The 20,701-nt window shown below is 45.4% G+C and overlaps 1 protein-coding gene across 1 annotated transcript in view; it reads left to right on the top strand.

The window, feature by feature from the left end:
• AGBL4 (ATP/GTP binding protein like 4) overlaps positions 1-20,701 on the top strand; it is a 1,451,937-nt gene that overhangs the window by 1,395,182 nt on the left and 36,054 nt on the right. Inside the window, exon 10 of the mRNA XM_025357747.1 lies at positions 790-952. Coding sequence (XP_025213532.1) covers positions 790-952 — 163 coding nt within the window. The remainder of the gene's footprint in view (positions 1-789; positions 953-20,701) is intronic.

Below are 20,701 nucleotides of genomic sequence, written 5' to 3'. Positions count from 1 at the left end.
GGCTTCCCTTCCCTTCCCTTCCCTTCCCTTCCCTTCCCTTCCCTTCCCTTCCCTTCCTATCACTTCCTCTTCCCTTCCTTTCCCTTCCCTTTCTTTCTTTCCTTTCTGGCTCTATTGCCCGGGCTGGAGTATAGTGGTGCAGTCTCAGCTCTCTGCAACCTCTGCCTCCCGAGCTCAAGCAATTCTCCAGCCTCAGCCTCCTGATTACAGGCATGTACTGTCATGCTTGGGTTCTTTTCGTGTGCATTTTTAGTAGAGATTGGGTCTCACCATGTTGTCCAGGCTGGTCTCGAACTCGTGAGCTCAGGTGATCTGCCCACCTGGGCCTCTCAAAGTGCTGGGATTATAGGTGTGAGCCACCAGGCCAGCCTAGAATGTCCTTATTTCTAATCTAATGGTTGCCAAGGCTCAAGCAATCCTTCCACCTCAGCCTCCCAAGTAGCTAGGACTACAGGTGCACACCACCATGCCAGGCTCCAAATGTTAGTTCTGATTATCATCAAAATGTAGTTGCTTCTTTTTCTCTTTCTACTTTTCCCTGCTCCCTCTGTCTCCATTCATTTTTCCGCAAATATTCGTTGAGTGGCAGTTACTGCACCTCAAGAACTCTGCTTGCTGCTGTCATTAATTATGTTTATTTAATCAGTCCTTATAATAATCATGTGATGAGGGGTTAATATCTCACTCTTCAGATGGTGAAACTGAGACCCAGAGGTGTTGTAAAATTTGCTCACAATCCAATTGCCAGCAGGTGCCGTGATTCTTTCCTCCCTACTCTGTCTTTCACAGTCCAGCACATCCTTTAACCGGGACGCTGTGAAAGCAGGAACTGGCCGTCGCTTCCTCGGTGGACTCCTGGACCACACTTCCTATTGCTACACCCTAGAGGTCTCCTTCTACAGCTACATCATCAGTGGCACCACGGCTGCTGTGCCCTACACTGAAGAAGCCTGTATCCTTGGCCCGTCCCCACCCAGCCTTGGGCCAGCCCTCATCCAGCCCAGGGTATCCAAGTCTGACAGGTCAGGAATGAGGCCCCCAGCTCAGGTAAGGGCTGAGACTCTCAGGTGAGAGTCTCTACTTCTACTTATTTTTCTCCCCCTTGTTCCCTCTTCTTCTCTACCCTCCTCCTCCCTCCTCACCTGTTCTGTGCTCCTCTCTCCTTACTTCTTTTTCCTCCTCCTCCCCTCCTTTCTGTCCTCTCTCTCATCCCATCCTCCTTTCCTCTCTTTCTCTCCTCTTTGCCTCTCCTCTGTCTTCCTTGTCTTTCCCGTCTCGGCCTCTGTGCATCTTTCTCTTTGCCTTTGCATTTCCTTTAACAAATTCCTTTTCCTCTTAGTTTCTTCATAAAATTTCTCTGAAAACCCCCAAGCCTTCCATGATGAAATTAGAAGTTATTTTCTAGCTTGCCTAATTTTTTTAGGGATTATATAGTAACTCTAGTTGCCTGAGTGTTGATTTTAATACTAAGGTCCCTGCATCAGCTGTAACAGATCATAGCAGATTCCGCTTTCCTTTATCCTTTGTTTTTGGGTTGATCTATGTCTCCTTTCCTAACACTTAGTTTTCTCAAAGAAGTGGAGGGAGAAGGAAGGAACTTTAGATGAAATGAACTCTGTATTTCTGCAAATTCCCCCTCCCTGGAAGTAGAAGTGCTCTTTTTAGCATTTTTTCCACCCTTGGTGAGTGTTTATGGAATTCCTCTGTGCAGGAAAACATCTTTTCTGAAAGTGGCATGACTTAGGGCTCGTCCCACCAGCCAATTGCAAGTTAGTGGCTCTGTTTGTATGTGTGTGTTTGGGAGAGTGGGGGGTATGGTGTCCAGGTACCTTGCCAGGAACATTGGAAGCTGGGCAATGGCCCTAGAAGGAGTGGCTGGCAGGGGGTAGGCCAGGTGTTAGAGCAGTGTCCCAGCTCCTGTTGGACACAGAGAGATTATGATTGGAACTGAGAGTTCCCTACGTACAGTCATCAAGGCTAAGAGTCATCTTGCAGTCTGCTTTAATACCCACCTGACTCAGCAAGGCCAAGGGAGTAGGCTCTGCTCTGAGGAAGAGGGTCTGTGGGTTCCAAAGTCCTGGCCACCTGTTATGTGCCACACTGACCCTCTCCATGCCCCATACACACATTAGATGATGTATACAACCTATGGCTTCTCCAGAATCTGCTAACTCCTATAATACATGCATATGCTTCATTCCACATTGTGCTTGCTTTGCTCTCCCGTAATATTATGGCAAAGGGACAGAGAACTGCCTGGAATAAGAGTTTCAGCTTGTGCACCAAAGGGGATTCTGCAATTCTTATTCATAGGGAGATGAGGGTCCCTCCAGAGGAGGCCTGCACCTAGTTTGTTGTTGTTTTTTGCTGTCCAATATGACAGGTTCTCCTGCCTTTTCTTAGCCCTTCTGACATGCTTTTGTATTAGAAGAAAATGTGTTTCTCAGTAGAAAGCCCACCCTTGTTTCAGGCCCAAGGTTTCCACCCCTCAACAGCCAACCCTCATTTTTCAAAAGTAAACACACCATTAATACACACCAGGAATCATAAAAGGCACCTAGGGTAAAATACTGAATAAAAAGGCATGGTTTCTGACTCTCAGAACTTTCAGTGTACTCGAGGAGACAATGTACATGATAAATTCTGTGGTGGAGGAATTCCAGAAGGCTCTGGGACATTTTCATTTGACAAGTATATATTGAGTGCCTGTCATAGGTCAGGTAAAGTTCTAGGCACAGGGAATGTTAACAGAGAACATACTAAAGACAAGAATGTCTTTACATGGGGGAAAGAGGGAACTCACACGCAGTCCTGGGAGTCAGGGAAGATTTCCCAGGAAAAGAGACCTCTGAACTGAGGTTTTTTGTTTGTTTGTTTTTGAGATGGAGTCTTGCTCTGTCACCCAGGCTAGAGTACAGTGGCACGATCTCGGCTTACTGCAACCTCCGCCTCCTGGGTTCAAGCAATTCCCCTGCCTCAGCCTCCTGAGTAGCTGGGATTACAGGTGTGTGCCACCACGCCCGGCTAATTTTTGTATTTTTAGTAGAGATGCGGTTTCACCATGTTGGTCAGACTGGTCTCGAACTCCTGACCTCGTGATCCACCTGCCTCGGCCTCCCAAAGTGCTAAGATTACAGGTGTAAGCCACTGCACCCAGCCTGAAGTGAGTTTTTAATATGAACTAGTCAAACTGGGTGAGGGTGTTGTTGAAGCGAGGATGTGGTAGACAGAGAGGGGCGTACAGAAGGTATGGGCAGGAGCTGTAAGTGGTTCCTTGTGGCTGAAGGACTTCAGACACAATGATACATTTGAAGTGGAAAGGTGTAAGGAGTTTGATCTTGAATGTAGACAATGGAGAGCAATAGAAGGGTTTTTAATGGGGATGAAGGGCCACTCTGATGGCAGTGGAAAGGACAGATTCGAGAGGGCCAGTGTTGTAGGCAGGGACATGCATTAGGATGCTGTTATAAAAATACAGGTGAGAAATAATTCAGGCCAAGACCAGAGTGGTGGCTGTGGAATATTTATAATGTGGAACTGAGAAGACTTGGTAATTGACTATTTGGGAGTGGTGGCAGGGAATGGGAGCTTGAGATTGGAAGGGGTTAGGGTGAATAGAGAGGCTATGTACAAGTTGAGCCGGCCATGATGCTGATGGGCCTACCCTGCCTTGTTCTGTCCTCCAGAGGATGAGAAGAGGAAACAAACTGCACCAGGGAAGCTTAGGCCGATTCAATGCATGCAAGGGTGATTTAACCTGGGTTCTGTTTGAAATACTTAAAAAAAAAACCAACTCTCATTTCATAACAGAGGGAGACTTCAGGGAGACAGATTGTGATCTTTGTTGGCTGCTGGCTCCATGTCCCAACCAGAAAAAGAAATTACATGGTCTGATGGGAAAGGCAATATGGTCTGGGAGAAAATGTCCTCTAGACTAGGAATCAGGAGACCTGGATTCTGATGACAGCACCAACATCATCCCAGAGAGCACCCTCCTGCAAGTCCTGTAACCTCTCTGAGGTGAGCTTCCTCACCGTTACGAAGGACCAAAGACCTTCACACTTGTCTAACCCCTGCTGTGGGAATTAAATAGAGATATTCATTAAAATATAGGTATGGTATTATGCAAACAGAACAGACTTTCGATTCAGACATATCTGGGTTTGAATCCTAGGCTCACCCACTTACTAGAGTGTCACCTTGGGCAAGTTGTATAACCTCACTGGGCCTCAGATTAGTTTCCTAATCTGTAGCAGGAGGATGTAATAATACTTAACCTCACTGAGTTGCAATGAGGTTAAAGGAAATAGCTTGTGTGAGTGTGCACTGTGAACTAAATATTAAGTGACGTTGAAAAGGTTTACGTGAATGTGAATGAGGACCACTGTCTGTGTGAAAGAAGATAGATAGGACTGTTACAGCAAGAGATCAGTGGCTGTTGTTAGGTTTGCTGGGCAAAGAGCATTGGTGGGGTCATCACAGTTAAGGGTCTTGCTTTGACCACAGAACAATGACTGGTTCACAAAGTGGGAGATGTACTGTTCCATTGATCGAGTTTCTTGTTGCTGTCATCCAGGGTGCCCCCTTCCTAGTATCATGGAGGCCAGACTAGTTAGCTAGAGGATACTGGATGAGTATAACATCAGGAAGGGCTGGGGATGCAGAGAATCCCAAGGGATATTTCACCTACGTCCAGAATAGTGTCCACCGCTCCACAGACCAGAGCATATGTATCCATTGGTTCAGTTCTTCTCCTTGGAAAAGCATCAGCCAAACATGACCAGGATTTTGCTCTCTCTGACTTCCCTTCTCCTCTATATTTGGGAAATAAAGCAATGGACATGGTTGTTGATGCTTACTTGGCTGTGTGACCTTGGACTGGTTATCTCACCACTCTGAATTTCTTTCCCCATTTGTAAAATAAAAATAGTACTCACTTTGCATGGTTATTGGGAGGGTGAAATATGGCACTATATCTGCATTCCCCTGGTACTGCCTGGCATCTGGTAGGTACTTAACAAATATTCTTGTCTTGACTTTTCTCAGCCCCATGCAGACTACATGGCGGTTGAATCTTTAACTTGACAATCTAGCCTTGAAACTAGCAACTAGGATTTGGATTTTGACTCCATGCTATTATGGGTGGCCTCCAGCAAGTCTTGTCCCCTCTCTTAGCCTCTGTGTGTTATTCTTCCTACCCATCAGAGTTTTGTGGAATAAAATTATGTGTGGACTTGATCACTTCCAGCTCTGACATTCTAAGATTTTCCTGATTCTAAAATATAAGTTATATAATTCCATGCTTAGATGAGTTGGATAACTAATCCATGGATTATCAATATTCCATGTTATCAATAATCCATAATTTTTATTGAGTTTTAATATTCAGTGATTCCATGAACAAAAGAGTTTCTAATTTAATCGGGAAAATCAATACAAAAGTGTCCTGGGCAGCTAGTCAGGCCAAGCCAATAGCTACTTTCATTCTTTTAGTTTAGGGGTTCTTAATTGAGGGGCTTACAGATGGCTTCAACAAAAGCCTGTGAACCAACTAAAATGTATGCGAAGCTGTGAGTAAATATGTAGAGTTCATTTTTGGGGGGGAAGGCCCATAGCTTTCAACAGAACCTAAAAGAGAGACATCCTCAGAGGCTTCCGCCATGGCCGGTGGCCATGCTGTGGCAAGAATACGACGCTGGTGTCAGAGTCCTGGGTGTGAGTTCTTTTTTGCATCATTCTCACTGAGAGCCCTAATCCCATATTTAACCACTCTGAACCTCAGTTTCTTCATCTGTAAAGTGAGGGTGATTATTTACTTCACAGGGTTGTCGTTAAGGCTACATGGGAGAATGCATGCAGATAAATCACTGGGCATATGGTCTGTGCCATTAAATATTAGGTCCCTTGCCTTTCCTTCCTGTCATTTGTTGTTTTTGTGAAATGATAAATTCCAACGAATTTTGAACCATTCTTCAGGAAACCCTATTTACATTTTACTGGCCTGCCAAGTAATAAATATGCTCTGTTCAAACAATTTGAAAAAGAGAGAGAGAAAAGCTAAACTGGAATCATAAAGTAACCCAGAGCTTATATGGCATTTGTTTATAGTCTGGTTACAAGCCAAGAGGAAATAGCTCTTTGACATAATGGATGAGAAAAACATTGGGAACAGAGACCTTGGGTCCTGAGCAGACTGGTTTCCACCCAGGCTTGTAGCTGTGGACACATTGAAATAAGAAAATGCTGGCTCTTAAGGGGAGGGGTATGGCTGATGTGGTCAAGAGAAGATGCTGATATATCAAATTCAGTTAATTGGATTAGTCTCGTTTCAGAGCCCATATATGCCTTGCACTGGGTCCTCTGAAACCTACATCAGACATTGAAGCTATCGTTTATTTACTCATCCATCCAACCAAACACGTTAGACACTAGAAATAGATGAAAAAACTTGGTCTCTACTTTCAAGATGAAGACAGTTTTGAGGGGAGGGAGAAAGCTAAAGAGACATCAGCATCAGAGAGGGTTAAAAGCTCTGACAGAGGGGAGCTCTGCTGGTTGGGGAAGCAGTGGGAGTCATCTAACCCAGCTAGGGTGGTGCAGGAGGGAGTAGGAAGAAAGGCTTCGTGGAGGAAGAGAAACTAGGGCTCAGACTTCTAGGATGGATGGAATGCAGGGAGGAGAAGAAGGGGTGGAGTAGCCTTCCTGGCAGAGGGAGAAGTACAGGGGAGAGCCCAGATGCTACATCCAAAGGATTGGAGGGTAGCTGGGGCTGGGCCAGAAGCAGCAGGTGATTAATAAATATAGGCAGAGCTGGACCATGGAAAGAAAGAGAAAGATTTGTGAAATATGTAACAAGTACATTGAACAGGCAGTACTCACAAGGTGCAATTATGAAACAACTTTATTTTTTGTCTCCCATTGGCTTTATAGATAGATAGATAGAGATTATAGATCTAGAGATACAAAAGCTCTGGCAGGCCCCATGAGTCTCCCATCGCTCTCAGGAAATTAAAAGTTCTCTAATTAATTCTAGTCACAAAACAGTCTCAGTTTAGCAATGACTACATCTGATCCAATCAAAAACATCAAACCTCTTCAAAGTAAAAACCCTCCCCATCCTCTAGCTCAGACCTGTCTCAAATAGGCTGCTCATGTGACCAAGGGGTTAAGGTCTGGCTCACTTCTGTTTCCCTGACTTGGCTTCCCAGCCTTTCCCCTCGATCTGGGTAACAGTAGCTGCTCACTCCTCCAAGGTTGAGCAGGGTGAGGGAGAGGAGAAAAGGAATGGGAAAGGTCTTAGGGGACTAGTACTCTCATGAGACATCATGGGCAGTCCCTCACAAGCTTCTTTAGACACATCCTCTCCTGGTGCTTGAGCTCTGTTGATGGGAGCAGATGTGTCTGCTCAGTTCAATTGCTTATGGTTCCTTCCTCAGCCTCTGGTGATCTGATGGTTTACCCCTGTTGGAGTCACTATTCCCCTCCACTGGCCCTCATGCCTAAAGGTGAGCTAAAGATCGCAAAACTGGTTTTCTGGGTTACTTTTGCAAGTCCTGCATGGTGGTTTCATACTTCACTCTGAACTGTGATGTCTATAGTCTTGGGATCTCAGCCGAAACTACAATTTAAAAGTTCCATTTTAACATGTTCCAATATCTAACAGGTAGGATTGAGTATTCTTGCTGATTGTTTGGATATGGGGTAGAGGAAAGAGTCAAGGAAGATGCCCAGGTTCTTGAATTGAAAACAATATGGGGCTGGGCATAGTGGCTCATGCCTGTAATCCCAGCACTTTGGGAGGCTAAGGCTGGTGGATCACTTGAGGTCAGGAGTTCAAGACCAGCCTGGCCAACATGGTGAAATGCCATCTGTACAAAAATGCAACAACAACAACAACAGAATAACTGAACTTGTTGGCGGGCACCTGTAATCCCAGCTACTTGGGAGGCTGAGATAGGAGAATTGCTTGAACCCGGGAGGCAGATGTTGCAGTGAGCTGAGATCATGCCATTGCACTCCATCCTGGGGGACAGAGGAGAAAGACTTCATCAAAGAAAAAAAAAGACAGACAGACAGACAGACAGAAAAGAAAGAGAGAGAGAGAGAGAGAGAGAGAGAGAGAAAGAAAGAAAGAAAGAAAGAAAGAAAGAAAGAAAGAAAGAAAGAAAGAAAGAAAGAAAGAAAGAAAGAAAGAAAGAAAGAAAGAGAAAAGAAAGAAAAAGAAAACAATATGATAGATGGTAGGGCCAATCATTTAGCTACAGACTATTGGAGAAAAGGGTTGGAGAGGGGGATATTTTGAGCTCTGTATATATTGTATTGAGTATAAGGGGTTTATATAAAATCCAAATGGAGAAGTTTGGTTGGCAGAGGACTTTATAGGCCTGAAGTTCTGGAGACAGGCCTGGGCTTTGGATAGACTCAACATAGATTTTTCTACAAGGTACTATAAAGTCACAATGAAGAAAAGATTTTTTTGGTGTACACAGTCAAGGTGGGCTTCTGCTTGATAACTTGGTGAAAAGAAAGCTAGACTGAGAGTTAAGACCCCAGTTCCAGTATGACCTTTTGCCCCTTGACCCCCTCATAAAGCTATGTGGCCTTGGTTAAATCACTTCACCTCTCTAGCTAAAGCCTGATACTAGGTAGATACTCAGTGAATACAAATGAATGAATGAATGAAGTGGAAGCAGGCCTCACCCAGTATGTGCTAGTCCACTTGGATCAAGAATAGGGCAATGAGTTATGTGATCTGTGCTGTTCAGAAGCAGTATCGGCACCTGTATGTGTTGGGGGTGGGTACTGCCTAGATGTTCGTTCTTGCCAGGGAGGCTTCACTAAATTTTAGGTGGAGGACAGGAGAGTAGGAAGCAGTCAAGTTTCACCTCTTGGTTGGCATCTAAAGATACCTAGATGCTTCCTAGTTCTTGTGTGCCATACCCAAGGTCAAAGCTTTGTTAAGATTCCTAAGTAAAAAACGCTTCCATCAGAGGGTTTTGGGAACCGAAGTCTAAGCTGTACTGCATGCAGTCTATTGATATTTTTCTCCTCCCTACAGACATGGGCTAGAGTTTGATCTTTAAATATGAATCCTTCTGATTGACTAAGTGGCTGAATGAATGAGAATAATAGTAGCAGTAATGGTAAAAATAATAATATTGAGAATGTGCTTCATGAAGAGGCTCAGGTCCCCGCACAAGAGCATCAGCTTTGCCTGTAACTTGTGATGTAGGTTTGAGGAGGTCTGTTCCCTGCTTTGGGTCCTAATTCTCCTGTCTTTAGTGTAGAAGATGAAATGATACGATCTTTAAGTTTATTTCCAGATACATAGAGAATCATTTGATTTGGGCCTTTGAGATAGTATCTCCATTTCACAAGTAGGGAAATGGAAGCCCAGAAAAATCAACTAACATGCCCCAGGCTGCACAGCTACTAGTGGTAGAGTGGGAACATAAATCCAGATTGATCCAGCTCAAAGTGTGTGTTCGCTCCACTCTGCCGGCTAGGTTTTTATCTAACCCTCCTCCCTGCTCTGGAATCTTCCCAGTTTCCCTCCATTTCCTGTTGGACAAGAGCCTTTTCTGAACCCAGCAGAGGTTGGGACCTACTAGTCAGCTCTTACTCTCACCCCTGTCTCTGATGGGCATCCCTAGCTTTGACCTGTTTGCAATCCCTGATAGCCCAGTTGCAGCTCTGCTGGATGCTGCCCAGACCCTCTCTCTGCAGTGCCCGGCTGAGCTGCTGCCTGTTGTAAGTCCTGCCTTGGGCTGACTGCTTCTCACCTCTAGATCAAAATGTGCCCCTGATTTCTGAATGTCTCCTGCCCAGGCCTGGAAAACCTAAACGTTATTACCTTCCCCTAGCCTCCCTCATCCCCTGAAATGAGGTTTCTAAGGGCTTTATCTGCTGTTGTCAAGTTTATGGCCATAATTCGAAATGCTGTTAATATTACTGTCAGCAGAGAGCTACAAATTACAAAGTTGTAAAGTTACTTTATAGTGATAACTGTCAGCCTTCACTAGCAGCACCTGCAAGCCTCCATGGAAACCAAGTCGATAATAAATAGAGTTGATATTGTTTCAGGATTATGGCTGTTAGCTGACGGTCAAAAGAAATCCTGGCTGGTTCCTAACTAACTTGAACCTGTTTGTCTACATGAATATCCCCTTCAACTTATGTATATAATACTTGTGTTCTCACCTTCTTATTGCACAAATGTGGGGAGAGCCCAAAAGTTGAAAGACCATTTACCCAAGATTAGCTCCAACCAGTTTCAGGTTTAGGCCTAACTTTTATCAGTCCAAGGACAACGAGAGGGACTGTCTGCTATGTTATAGAAGCTTAATAAATAATTGTTGAATGCATGAATGCCTGGAACATTTGAGGGGGGCTTAATTGGACAATAATTGGAACAAAGATATTGAGTCATTTCTGCCTTTAGAGTAAAAAGAATGAAACAAAAGCAGCTTTGGAAGTAATGATTTGGGGAAATGAGGTTTTCTGTGCAGTAAAATGGTTTAGGCATCTTAATTGATGCTATTAAGTTTGATATTGATCAACAGGGCAATGTGTCAACTCCCACATCCACCACACTACCCTCCACCAAAATTGAAGCTGATTTTGGCTGCATTCACATAAATAGATTTGGGGAGCAAAGAGGTGTTGGCCTTTCTTTGCCCTGCTATGTCAATGACGCTGGGAACTGTGTGTTCATTTCTGGCCCCCTCTCTATGTCGAACATTGATAAAATGGTGCACAGGTCCTGAGGCATCAGGTGGGAAAGGGAACACAAAGCTAGGTTTACCAACTGCCCTGGTTTGCCTGGGACTAAGTGAGGAGTTTCCCAAAACAGGGGACTCTGTGCCAAAACCAGGACAGTTCTCAGCAAACAAAGATGGTTGGTCAACCTACCCAAAGCTATGACATATGAGGAACTGGTAAAAAATAATTGGGGATATTTTCTTTGACAAGAAAACATGTAGGGGCTACATATTTGCTTTGGTCAAATTTCTAAAGTGGCGGCCCCCAACCTTTTTGGCACCAGGAACCGAATTCATGGAAGAAAACTTTTCAGTGGACCAGCATTGGGAGGGGAGATGGTTTCAGGATGAAACTGTTCCACCTCAGATCATCAGGCATCAGTTAGATTCTTATGAGAAGTGCACAACCTACATCCCTCATATGCATGGTTCACAATAGGGTTTGCATTCCTATGAGAATCTAATGCCACTTCTGTTCTGACAGGAGGTGGAGCTCAGGTCATAATGATGCATCGCCTGCCACTCACCTCCTGCTGTGCGCCTGGTTCCTAACAGGCCACTGTAAAAATCCATGGCCAGGGGCTCAAGGACCCCTGCTCTAAAGAGCTCTCATGAAGCAGAGGGAGTAGATCTCTTCTCTGTGGCTCTAGAGGTTAGAACTAGAGCCAGTGGGAGATAGCTCCATTCTGAACTTTTATGGGGAAGATAATGACAGGGAGGGTCTGGAATCCAAGGCTACACTCACTGAGCACCTACACTGCACCAGGCCCTATGCTGGTTTCTGGGGATGCAGAGCTGAGTGGCTGTAGCCTATGCCTGGTGAGGTTCCCAGGTGGTGGAGGAGATGGGCAGGAGAGTGACTGCAGGAGAGTCACTGTGTGACAGGTGGGAACACAGGACATGGAGAAAAGGAGCATCTAACCTAGCCTTGAGGGGATCAGGGGGTGGGAGGAGGTGCAGGAAGGAAGAACCATCACTTTTACCAAGTCTAGAAGAATGAGAAGAGAGCAAAAGACTTTGCAGGCAGAGAGAGGAGCGTATGTCCAGTCCAGAGAGCTGCTTTCCTCCTCTGGACATGTCTGAGCCTTGGGTGTGAGTTAGGGAGTGAGAGGCAATGAGGCCAGAGAAGGCTGTGGGAACCAGCTAGTAAAGCACCAGTGACCCACAACCACACCAGTGTTGCCTGGAGGGCACCATGGCAGCAGTGGGGAGGATGAGTTGAATGGGCTCAGTTGGAGATAGGTGAATGTATCACAAGCAAATGCCACAGCACCTCACCAAGTGACACCTGCCTGCCCTTCTCACTCTTTTCATCTCTAAAAGGATGTGTTCCTGGGAGATTTGCTCTGAAAGTAAATCTAAGGATCTCCTTCCTCCTGATTCCCCTCGGCAGCCCTGATCCAGTTTCTCAGATCATACTATCTGGCCAGAAGTTTGGGATATCTCCTAGTGGAATGTTGTGTATTGGACAGTGTTTTGATGTGAGATTCATGAGCCACATACTTTATTAATCCAGTCTCTGCTGCTGACTTGCTATGATCTTGAGCAAATCACTACCCTGCCCGGGATCCCATTTGTAAAATAAAGGGTTTGGACAAAGGGCCTCCATCCTTCAGGCTCATTCAAAGAGTTTATTTAATTTGGATCTAACATTTATTGAACATCTACTACGTGCAGGACATGGTCATCTTAGGATTTTCTGTGACCCCTGGGGCCACAGAGCCATTCTCTATAGGACCACTAACTCTCCCTTTCTTTCAGAAAGACCCTAAAACTAGCACCTCATACCTCACTTCAGGCTGCATGCCGAGCCAAGACATGCTGCCTGTCTGGGATTTCTTATCCATCAATATTTTCCTCAAGATGATAAATGTGCTGCCAATAAGAGGAGGCAGCTGCCAACTCTGTCTGAGACAAGGGCCTTTAGCTGGGGTTGTGGCCGTGCTTGGCTTGTTGATGTGTCTCAAGAGACAGGAGGTGGGAGTTGTGGCTGGGAGGGATGCAAGTTGGAACTTAGAGGGAGGAGGACATCAGGACCACTGCTCTCAATCCATGCAGTTTCAGCTATGAGTCAGTGGAGAGGAGAGAGGAGACAAAGGATGCTCGGCTGTCAGTTCAAAAAAAAGAGAAGAAAAAAATACATATTTTTATGGTATTTATGAAGCTCCTGCAGAATGCCAAGCCCTGGGTAAGCCATCCAGAAATAAACAGCTTTCATCAGTGTATAAAGCGTATTCAGAACCATCATTTCATTTGATCCCCACAGCAATCCGTAGATACGAGTATTATTATTTCTATTTTACAAACAAGGAATTCAAGGCTCAGAGAAGGAGGTGCACTTTGTCTCTGTGTTCCTATCCTAAGCCAAGACCAGTCTGAGGCTCTAGAAGTACAGAAACTCAGAGCTAGACTAAAAGGAAGAATGTCCAGGTGTCACTAGTGCATAGGTAGTGGGGCAATACCCTCACAGAAGCTTGAACTTGTTTCTTCTAATATTAAATACTCTGATTGCTCCACTAAAAGACACTTTCTTTGAAGAAATCAGTCATATGATTGAGGAGCTAATAGCTGAGATATAACAGATGCCATTGTTAATAATAGAATGAAGCAAGCATAGCCTTTGGAGTCAGACTGACCTGGGTACAAATCTTGGTTCTGCTGTTTACCAGATGTGTGAACTTAGGCAAGTGACCTAATCTCTCTGAGCCTCAGTTTGTCCATCTGTAACAATGATTATTATGATATTTACCTCACAGTGTTGTTTTCAGTAGATGGAAACAAAACAAATTCTCAGGTGCCTAATAGATTACCTGGAACATAATAAGCACTCAATAAATGATACTCTTATTATTACTAGCCAAGTACCCAGTTGCATGAAATCCGAGTAATAAATTCCTGGGTTATCAGAAGAGATGAAATCTGTTTGGATTATAGGTTTCAGGGAAACTTCCATGAAGGGTTTTTGAGATTCCTAAGGGGTTCTTCAGAATCTTAAATAACAGCCTTCTCAAAGGTGTGTTCAGAGTACTCTGATATCCCAGTAGAGATCTCTGTCCTCATGTACATAGTTTGGAACTTTTACCAGGACAAATTCACTTAGGGTTAGTCTCAGGACTCAGTCTACCATAAAGATCTGTGACTAAAGCTAGGGTTCAGTCTGTAACTGGGATTTGGTATTTGATGCTCAGCTAGAAACAGCATATATTAGCCCTCCTTAGTCTGGTGTTGAGGAAACATGTCATGATAAAGTGTTAAGACACTTGGGTTCTCATCACAGAATTTAAGAACTGGAAAGTCCAGTGATTTTAATTTTTTAATGTGAATGTAGACAGCTGACACTTCATCTGTGCCAGTTTCCCACTCTGCCTACTGCACCTACCTTGTAAATAGCTGGGCAGATCAAATGGCATAGTAGGCGAGAAATGATTTTGAAAACTATTTCACCCTGGACTCAAAGAAGGGATGATTCCTGGTGAAGGGGAAGAGCAGGAGGGGCCTGGGGAGAAGTTGGAAGCATGTTGCTCTTTTGGACAGAAAGATCTAGAATAGGGAAGAGGCAGGGGCAGGGCCTAGAGGAGGCGCTGGGCTGGTGTAGAGGCAGCCACAGAGGACCCAAGTCAGTTTAATTCCCAGCCTGTGTTAGCAGGGATGTGCATCACAACCTAGCTTCATCAGAAAGATGCTGGCCACAGGGCTGGTAACCCACCGAACTGAGCAACAGTCTGGACTCTCTCCCAGCTCCTTCCCTCCGCTGCTTGCCTTTGGGGGACCACAAGAGCTTCCTTGCAGTTGCCTGAGGTTGAAGTGCCCTCTCCTGGCCCCCAGGGTGCATGGCTGCTGTGAGAGTCAGGCTCCCCTCCACATAGAGGATTGGAAGGCAGTCTGGTCCTTTGTCTGGGCTAAGTCCTATGCTCTGGAGGGCTTGAGCTATCTTTGTGGGGCTGCAGAGGGGAGGGGCACCCCCCTCAATTCTCCCAGGTCTCTCTGCATAGCATTCCTCTTCCTTGCATAGGTAATCTCTCTTTCCTCTTTCATTCCCCATTTTGTTTTCATTTTTGTCTTTTTGTCTTTCTATTTGACCCTCTCTATCCCACACACTCACTCTCACACACACACACACAATTGCACATAACTTTATTACACCCTCTCTTACCTTCTCCACTTTTATCTTCTCCCCCCACCCAACCTCCCTTCTTTCCTCCCACCTCGTCTACTCTTTTTTCTCTTTTTCTTTCTCCTTAGCTCCCTCTCTCAAGGCGAATAGTGGAAATGTGTTGCACTAAATCCACATTTAGTGTCAGACACTCAAACAAGAAGCCACTCTGTCCTCTCTTAAGTGGAGAATTAAGTATTCTCCACTTGGATGACCTTGAGCAATGCTTTGTGCTCTGACACCTTAACTGATGTTGAGGATTGAATGAGGGGACGTGTGTCAGTGCCTATCACAGTGGCCTCTGACTTGGGCAGGGGCTCAGCAGTCCCTATTCTTCCTCATATCCCTTTCAGCCCCACTCTGCTGCCTCCTTCTTTTGTTCTTTTTGTTCTTTTCCAATTCTTCCTTCCCTCTCTCCTTCCTTCACTTTCCCCATTCCTCATACCATAGTTCAGATTCAGACTCAAATGCTGTAATACCTGTTGAGCTTTTCATAAATTGGGGACTTGACCTTCACCTTGAAAGAACTGTTTTTGGGTTTCACTGTCTCTCACTTCTGCCTCCTCAAGAGAGGACAGAGTGGTTTCTTGTTTGAGTGTCTGATGAGGGGTTGAGTTAACTGTGAACTGAGTTAAGGGACAACCAGAGGTTGTCAGCATGCCCAGGGGGGTCTCTGTTCCCAGTGTGTCCTACAGGAAAGGTTTGTGGTGAGGAAGAAATCTCCCGAGGCCCACATGACATCCTGGTGGATGTGTCCATGGGCCAGTTATTTTAATTTGCTTGCTCATTTATTTATCACCTGTGGTAAATTATAACAAAAGCACCTGCCACAATAAAGCAATGAAAGACATTTCCTAGCACTGAGCTCTTAAAGAAACATCTCACCTGGGAATCCATGTGGGGGCCCAGTAGGAGGTGGTGGCCTCTGGCTTCAAGAGCATTCCTTCAGCAGATGCCAACATGAGTGTCATGATGCCTCTCATAGTGTCCCCTGATGAATGCCAAGGGCACAGTCCCAAAACACAGTGCAAGCATGCAGCTGTCTGAAGTCTAGCTAGACACTACACCAAGGCTATTGTGAGTAACCTGCATCCTTCACAGCATCCTCTGAGACTATCATATCTCTCAGCCCAGCTATGGAGAAAGCCAGGAAACCAAGTGGTGCAGGCTCAGGCAAAGGCCAGAAATGCAGGGATTTGAGCTGATGTGGCTCAGTGGTTGGGAACTCAGACTCGGAAATCGTACAAGTCTGGTTTCAGATCCTAGTTTTGCCACTTGAAGCCCTGTGTGACTTTGGGTAAGTTACTTCACCTCTCTGCACTTCAGATATCTTATCTGTTGAATACAAGTAATGGTACAAACTTTTCAGGGTTGTGGTGAGAATTAAATGAGTTAATGCATGTCAGTACTTAACACCCTGACAGACTCCTGGTAAGGGATGATATCTATTATTACGCCTTACAGTTCTGTGTGCTCGCTTCATGGGGATCCCAGTAAGTCAGGGATCTGCTAACCAGGTGGTTGGGAGGCCATCTGATTGCCTGGATGGAGAACTGTCTGCACCACTACAGAGACACATGAAGCCAGATGACCAGTTTTAAAGCAAAAGAGGATTCTTCTTTTGAGTTCTCTCATAAGAAAGTGTGACTGTAGTCGACTCCTACTTATATGCACTAAGGCAGACTGGAAAATCTCATGCACACATCCCCTTGCCTAAGCACTTTCATGATAGTATGTGCGAGGGGATGTCTGGGATTCTGGGAATGCACATTTACAGCATGAGGAAGACGCCTGAGTCTTAGAAAGTTGGAAATCTCTCTCAAGAAGAGAGAGATTTACTGCTTGCCTACTATGTGCCAGATACTGTGCTAAGTGCTTTATGAGCTTATTTAATTCTCATGGCAGCGTTATGAAGCAGTCACTATATCTTACAAGTAAAAAAAATGTTAACCCATGATATTAACCTACCTGGAGTCACCAAACTTGTATGAGGCATAGTCAAGCTCTGAACCCAAAGCCCCAGGATTCCACAGCACTGCTCTTCCTCCTGTGCTCACATCCAGACTGTCTGTGAGATTTCACCTGCCATGTCCCACCTCTCACAGCCCTCCAGTCCCTACTGCTCCTCGAAGAGGCAGCAGACCAGGAAGCTGTGGCAGGACAGACCCCTCTCTCCAAATGTGGTGCACATTGGCTTCACTTTGCTTTGGGTTTCTTCTGAGTGACTGGGAGTTTCTACTTGGCCTAAACTCCTCCATACCTCTTCACCGGAAGGTGATTGTTGAGGGAAAGTTACTGGGCTCTGTTGAAAGTCATTTTTAGATTCCAGAGCAGGACAAGAAGGAACAATGACTGCACATGTGCATGACTAATTCAAAGCCCTTTCTTCTTCAAAATGTCAAACTTTATGGTCAGTGGCTGTTTCACAGTGAGCAGCAGCACTGTGAATATTAAACCACCAGGATGGCAGGGCATCTAGACTGGAAGTCTTTGTAAACGCAGACAATCTCCAATGGCGATAGCTAGTGCGGCAGGCCAGCTTTGAAGTACAGTTTGAAAACACAACTTCATTGTAAGTGATTGACCACCTGAGATTAAGATGTTCTAGGTAAATGGCACATATTAGCATGAATCTTTATTACAACCTCAAAAGAGTAGCATTATGGTCCCATTTGGTGATGGTGGAGGGTTGGGGGTGAGATTGATGCTCAAGGTAACTAGGGGATTTGTCCAAGGTCACATAGCAAGTATTTCTCCTGGTTCTCAAACCCAGGTCTGTCGCCCTCCTCCAAAGCCTGCTCTTTTGCTACCATAGTATGCTGCTTTTTGACTTCATGGCTTTAAAGCAATTTGAACTTATCCATGTTTAGACCCACCAGTGACCCACCCATGTGTTCTAAGAAGGATTTGGAAGAAGTTAGTAAGGACCTACTTCATGTAACCTTAGGTCTGTGTCAAGAAATAAGGCCTTAGAAAAAGTCCATTAGGTCTGGGCTCCTGGAAACCAGGCTGGAATCCAGACTACCAGAAACAGCCTGTGTGACTCAGTAACTCCATTTTCCCGCTCTGGGTTTTCACTTTTCTACCTATAAAAATGTGACAATGAAAAACACAAGACAGATATTTACCAAGCACCTACTCTGTCACATGCCCTGTGCTGGGCATGGGCAATCGAAGATGAGTAAGACATTGCTTCTTCCCTTAAGGTGCAGTTGAATGAAGGAGTCTCTAATACTCTTCCCTGATCAGACATTCTATGAACTCAAACTGCAACCACAAACACGGATGCTGGGTCAAGGGCCTTCGACTCTATTCAATGTGACTTAGGTCTATTATAACCTAGACATAGGACTTTGAGTGGTACCCTAATGGGCCCAGGGTCAAAGCATACACAGAGACCAGTGGCTCCAGGTAAAGAGGCTAGTGAGCACTTTGAAATCAAAAGGAGCAGACACTGGCCATTCATTTATTCAGTTATTCACTCATTTGTTTAACAAAAAGTTTCTGAGCATTCCTTCTGTGCCAGGCCCCATACAAGGTGGCTGAGGACCCAGTAACGGGTCAGGAAAGGCTCTTGCATTCCAAAAGTGCAGTCTTATGGAGAAATGGGCATCCAAATATTACTATTAATAAGAGTACCCTGAAAGGACACATAAGGTAGAGAGGGGACATTAAGGAGAAAGTGCGTAACTCTGCCTTAGGGGGCAGGAATGGCTTTGTAGAGGAGGAGCCCATGAGCTGAAACTCACAGGATGAAATGGACATTCTAGGCCAATGCCCAGAGACATGACACAACATGCTGTTTTCAGGAGCTGGAAATGTCTGGAGCTTCAAGTACAGGGAAGGGCTGTGGGTGGAGTATTCTTCCTAGCCCCACTAATGTTGGGTATACCTGGGTAGCTTGCTTTGGCCAAAGGGACACTAATGGAACTAACTCAGATGGAGGTCTTCCACGTGCCTGTGTGGTTGGGGCTGGCACTTGCCACTCCAGTGATCTGCCAGGGGAAGAGCATGTCACAGGGAGCCACTGCCACTTCAGCTCTACCCCAGGATGAGCAGGGAGGAAGGCAGACCTGAGTTCCACCTGTGGCCTGGAGCCAAGCCAGCCTAAAGCCTTATCTTCTGGTCATTTATTCTAGATCAGTCAAACCAACCACCTGAAGATGCAAGAGAGAGAGAGAAGAGTGTTGTTTTAAAAATAGATGAAATCATTCGGGAGAGAGTGCAAGAGATACAATAGAGAAGTGGGGTCCCTGTTTTATGTTCCCTACTTAGGCATGTAGGTGGTAGTCATTTTGAGTGAGGAATGACATGATCAGATTTGCAGGATGCTTGATCCAAAAAGAAAAACAGCAACTCTAAGACCCAGTGGAGCCTGAGGGTCCAAATAACACTTCCAAACTGAGCTTTTCAAGTCACCTGTGAGGACCTCAGCATCTTCTCTGCTTCCAGCTTGGAGGAAAGCATATCAAATAGAGTCCCAGCCTCGGTGATTGGATGGGTTGCTGCTGTACCAAGGTACAGGTCCCTCAGCCCTTGCACAGCCTCACAAGGCCTAGAGTGGCCCAAGCCTCAGGGCTAATAACCTCCAGCAGAAGGAAGCCCCTCACCTTTTCCTTCAGTCTGCAAATAAATATCAAAAAATTCTTGGAGAGTCATGACATGAAAGGTCGGGAAGCACTGGCTTAGCACTGTGAGAGTCCAGCCCTCCCTGCTCAGCCAAGGACATGCCATCTGCTTCTACCCACTATCTTCCTTTCAAAGCCTATTTCCTTCAGGCCCCCAACAGGTCCCCTTCTCTCAGAAGGTGGTGGAGAGCAGAGAGCCAGTGTTGTACCTTTGCATTCGTAATATACTGTCTGAGGATTTTTTATTACCCTGTCGAGACAAAAAGCAATGGGATGAATTTCAATTCAGGACCCAACTGACTGCAGCACCATGTCTGAGTCCTCAGCAGCCTCTGCTATAGCTTTGAGAGCTGCCCTGGATTATTCTGTATTAACATCTCTACTAGGCCCCCTACTCAGTCCCTCCATCCCCCACCAGGCTCATGCAGTGCTGGGCATCATCACATGAGCTTGGATGCTGAAAGAAAGGACAAAGTCAGGGCTGTGGTATGGGCCCGGCTTCCTCTGGGACCCCAGCAGTGTCAAAGAGCGAAGAGGGCTAGAGCAGTTGAGATGACTTCCTGGAGGTGATGGACCTTGATAATAAGATTTAGCAAGGTGAAATAGCTTACAAATTACAGGTGCTCTGACATACACTGTCAGGGCCACAGTGAGTTGTTACAATAACCCTGTGAAGGAGGAACAATCATCCTCATTTTACAGATTAGAAAACAAAGGCTCAATGAGGTAAAATGACCTGATAAAGGTACACAGACAGTAAGTGGCTGTATTAGTCAGGGTGTTCCAGAGAAACAGGACAAATAGGGTGTCTGTGTGCATGTATATATAAAGAGATTTATTTTGACCAGGCGCGGTGGCTCACACCTGTAGTTCCAACACTTTGGGAGGCCCAGGTGGGTGGATCATGAGGTCAGGAGATCAAGACCATCCTGGCTAACACGGTGAAACCCTGTCTCTACTAAATATACAAAAAATTAGCCAGGCATAGTGGCAGGCACCTGTAGTCCCACCTACTTGGGAGGCTGAGGCAGGAGAATGGTGTGAACCCAGGGGGCGGAGCTTGCAGTGAGCAGCGATCGCACCACTGCACTCCAGCCTGGGCGACAGAGTGAGACTCCATCTCGAAAAAAAAAAAAAAAAAAAAAAAAAAAAATTTATTT

The sequence above is a fragment of the Theropithecus gelada genome, chromosome 1 (assembly GCF_003255815.1).
Source record: "Theropithecus gelada isolate Dixy chromosome 1, Tgel_1.0, whole genome shotgun sequence".
Classification (NCBI taxonomy): Eukaryota; Metazoa; Chordata; class Mammalia; order Primates; family Cercopithecidae; genus Theropithecus; species Theropithecus gelada.
This window is presented reverse-complemented; position numbering and strand designations above follow the sequence as displayed.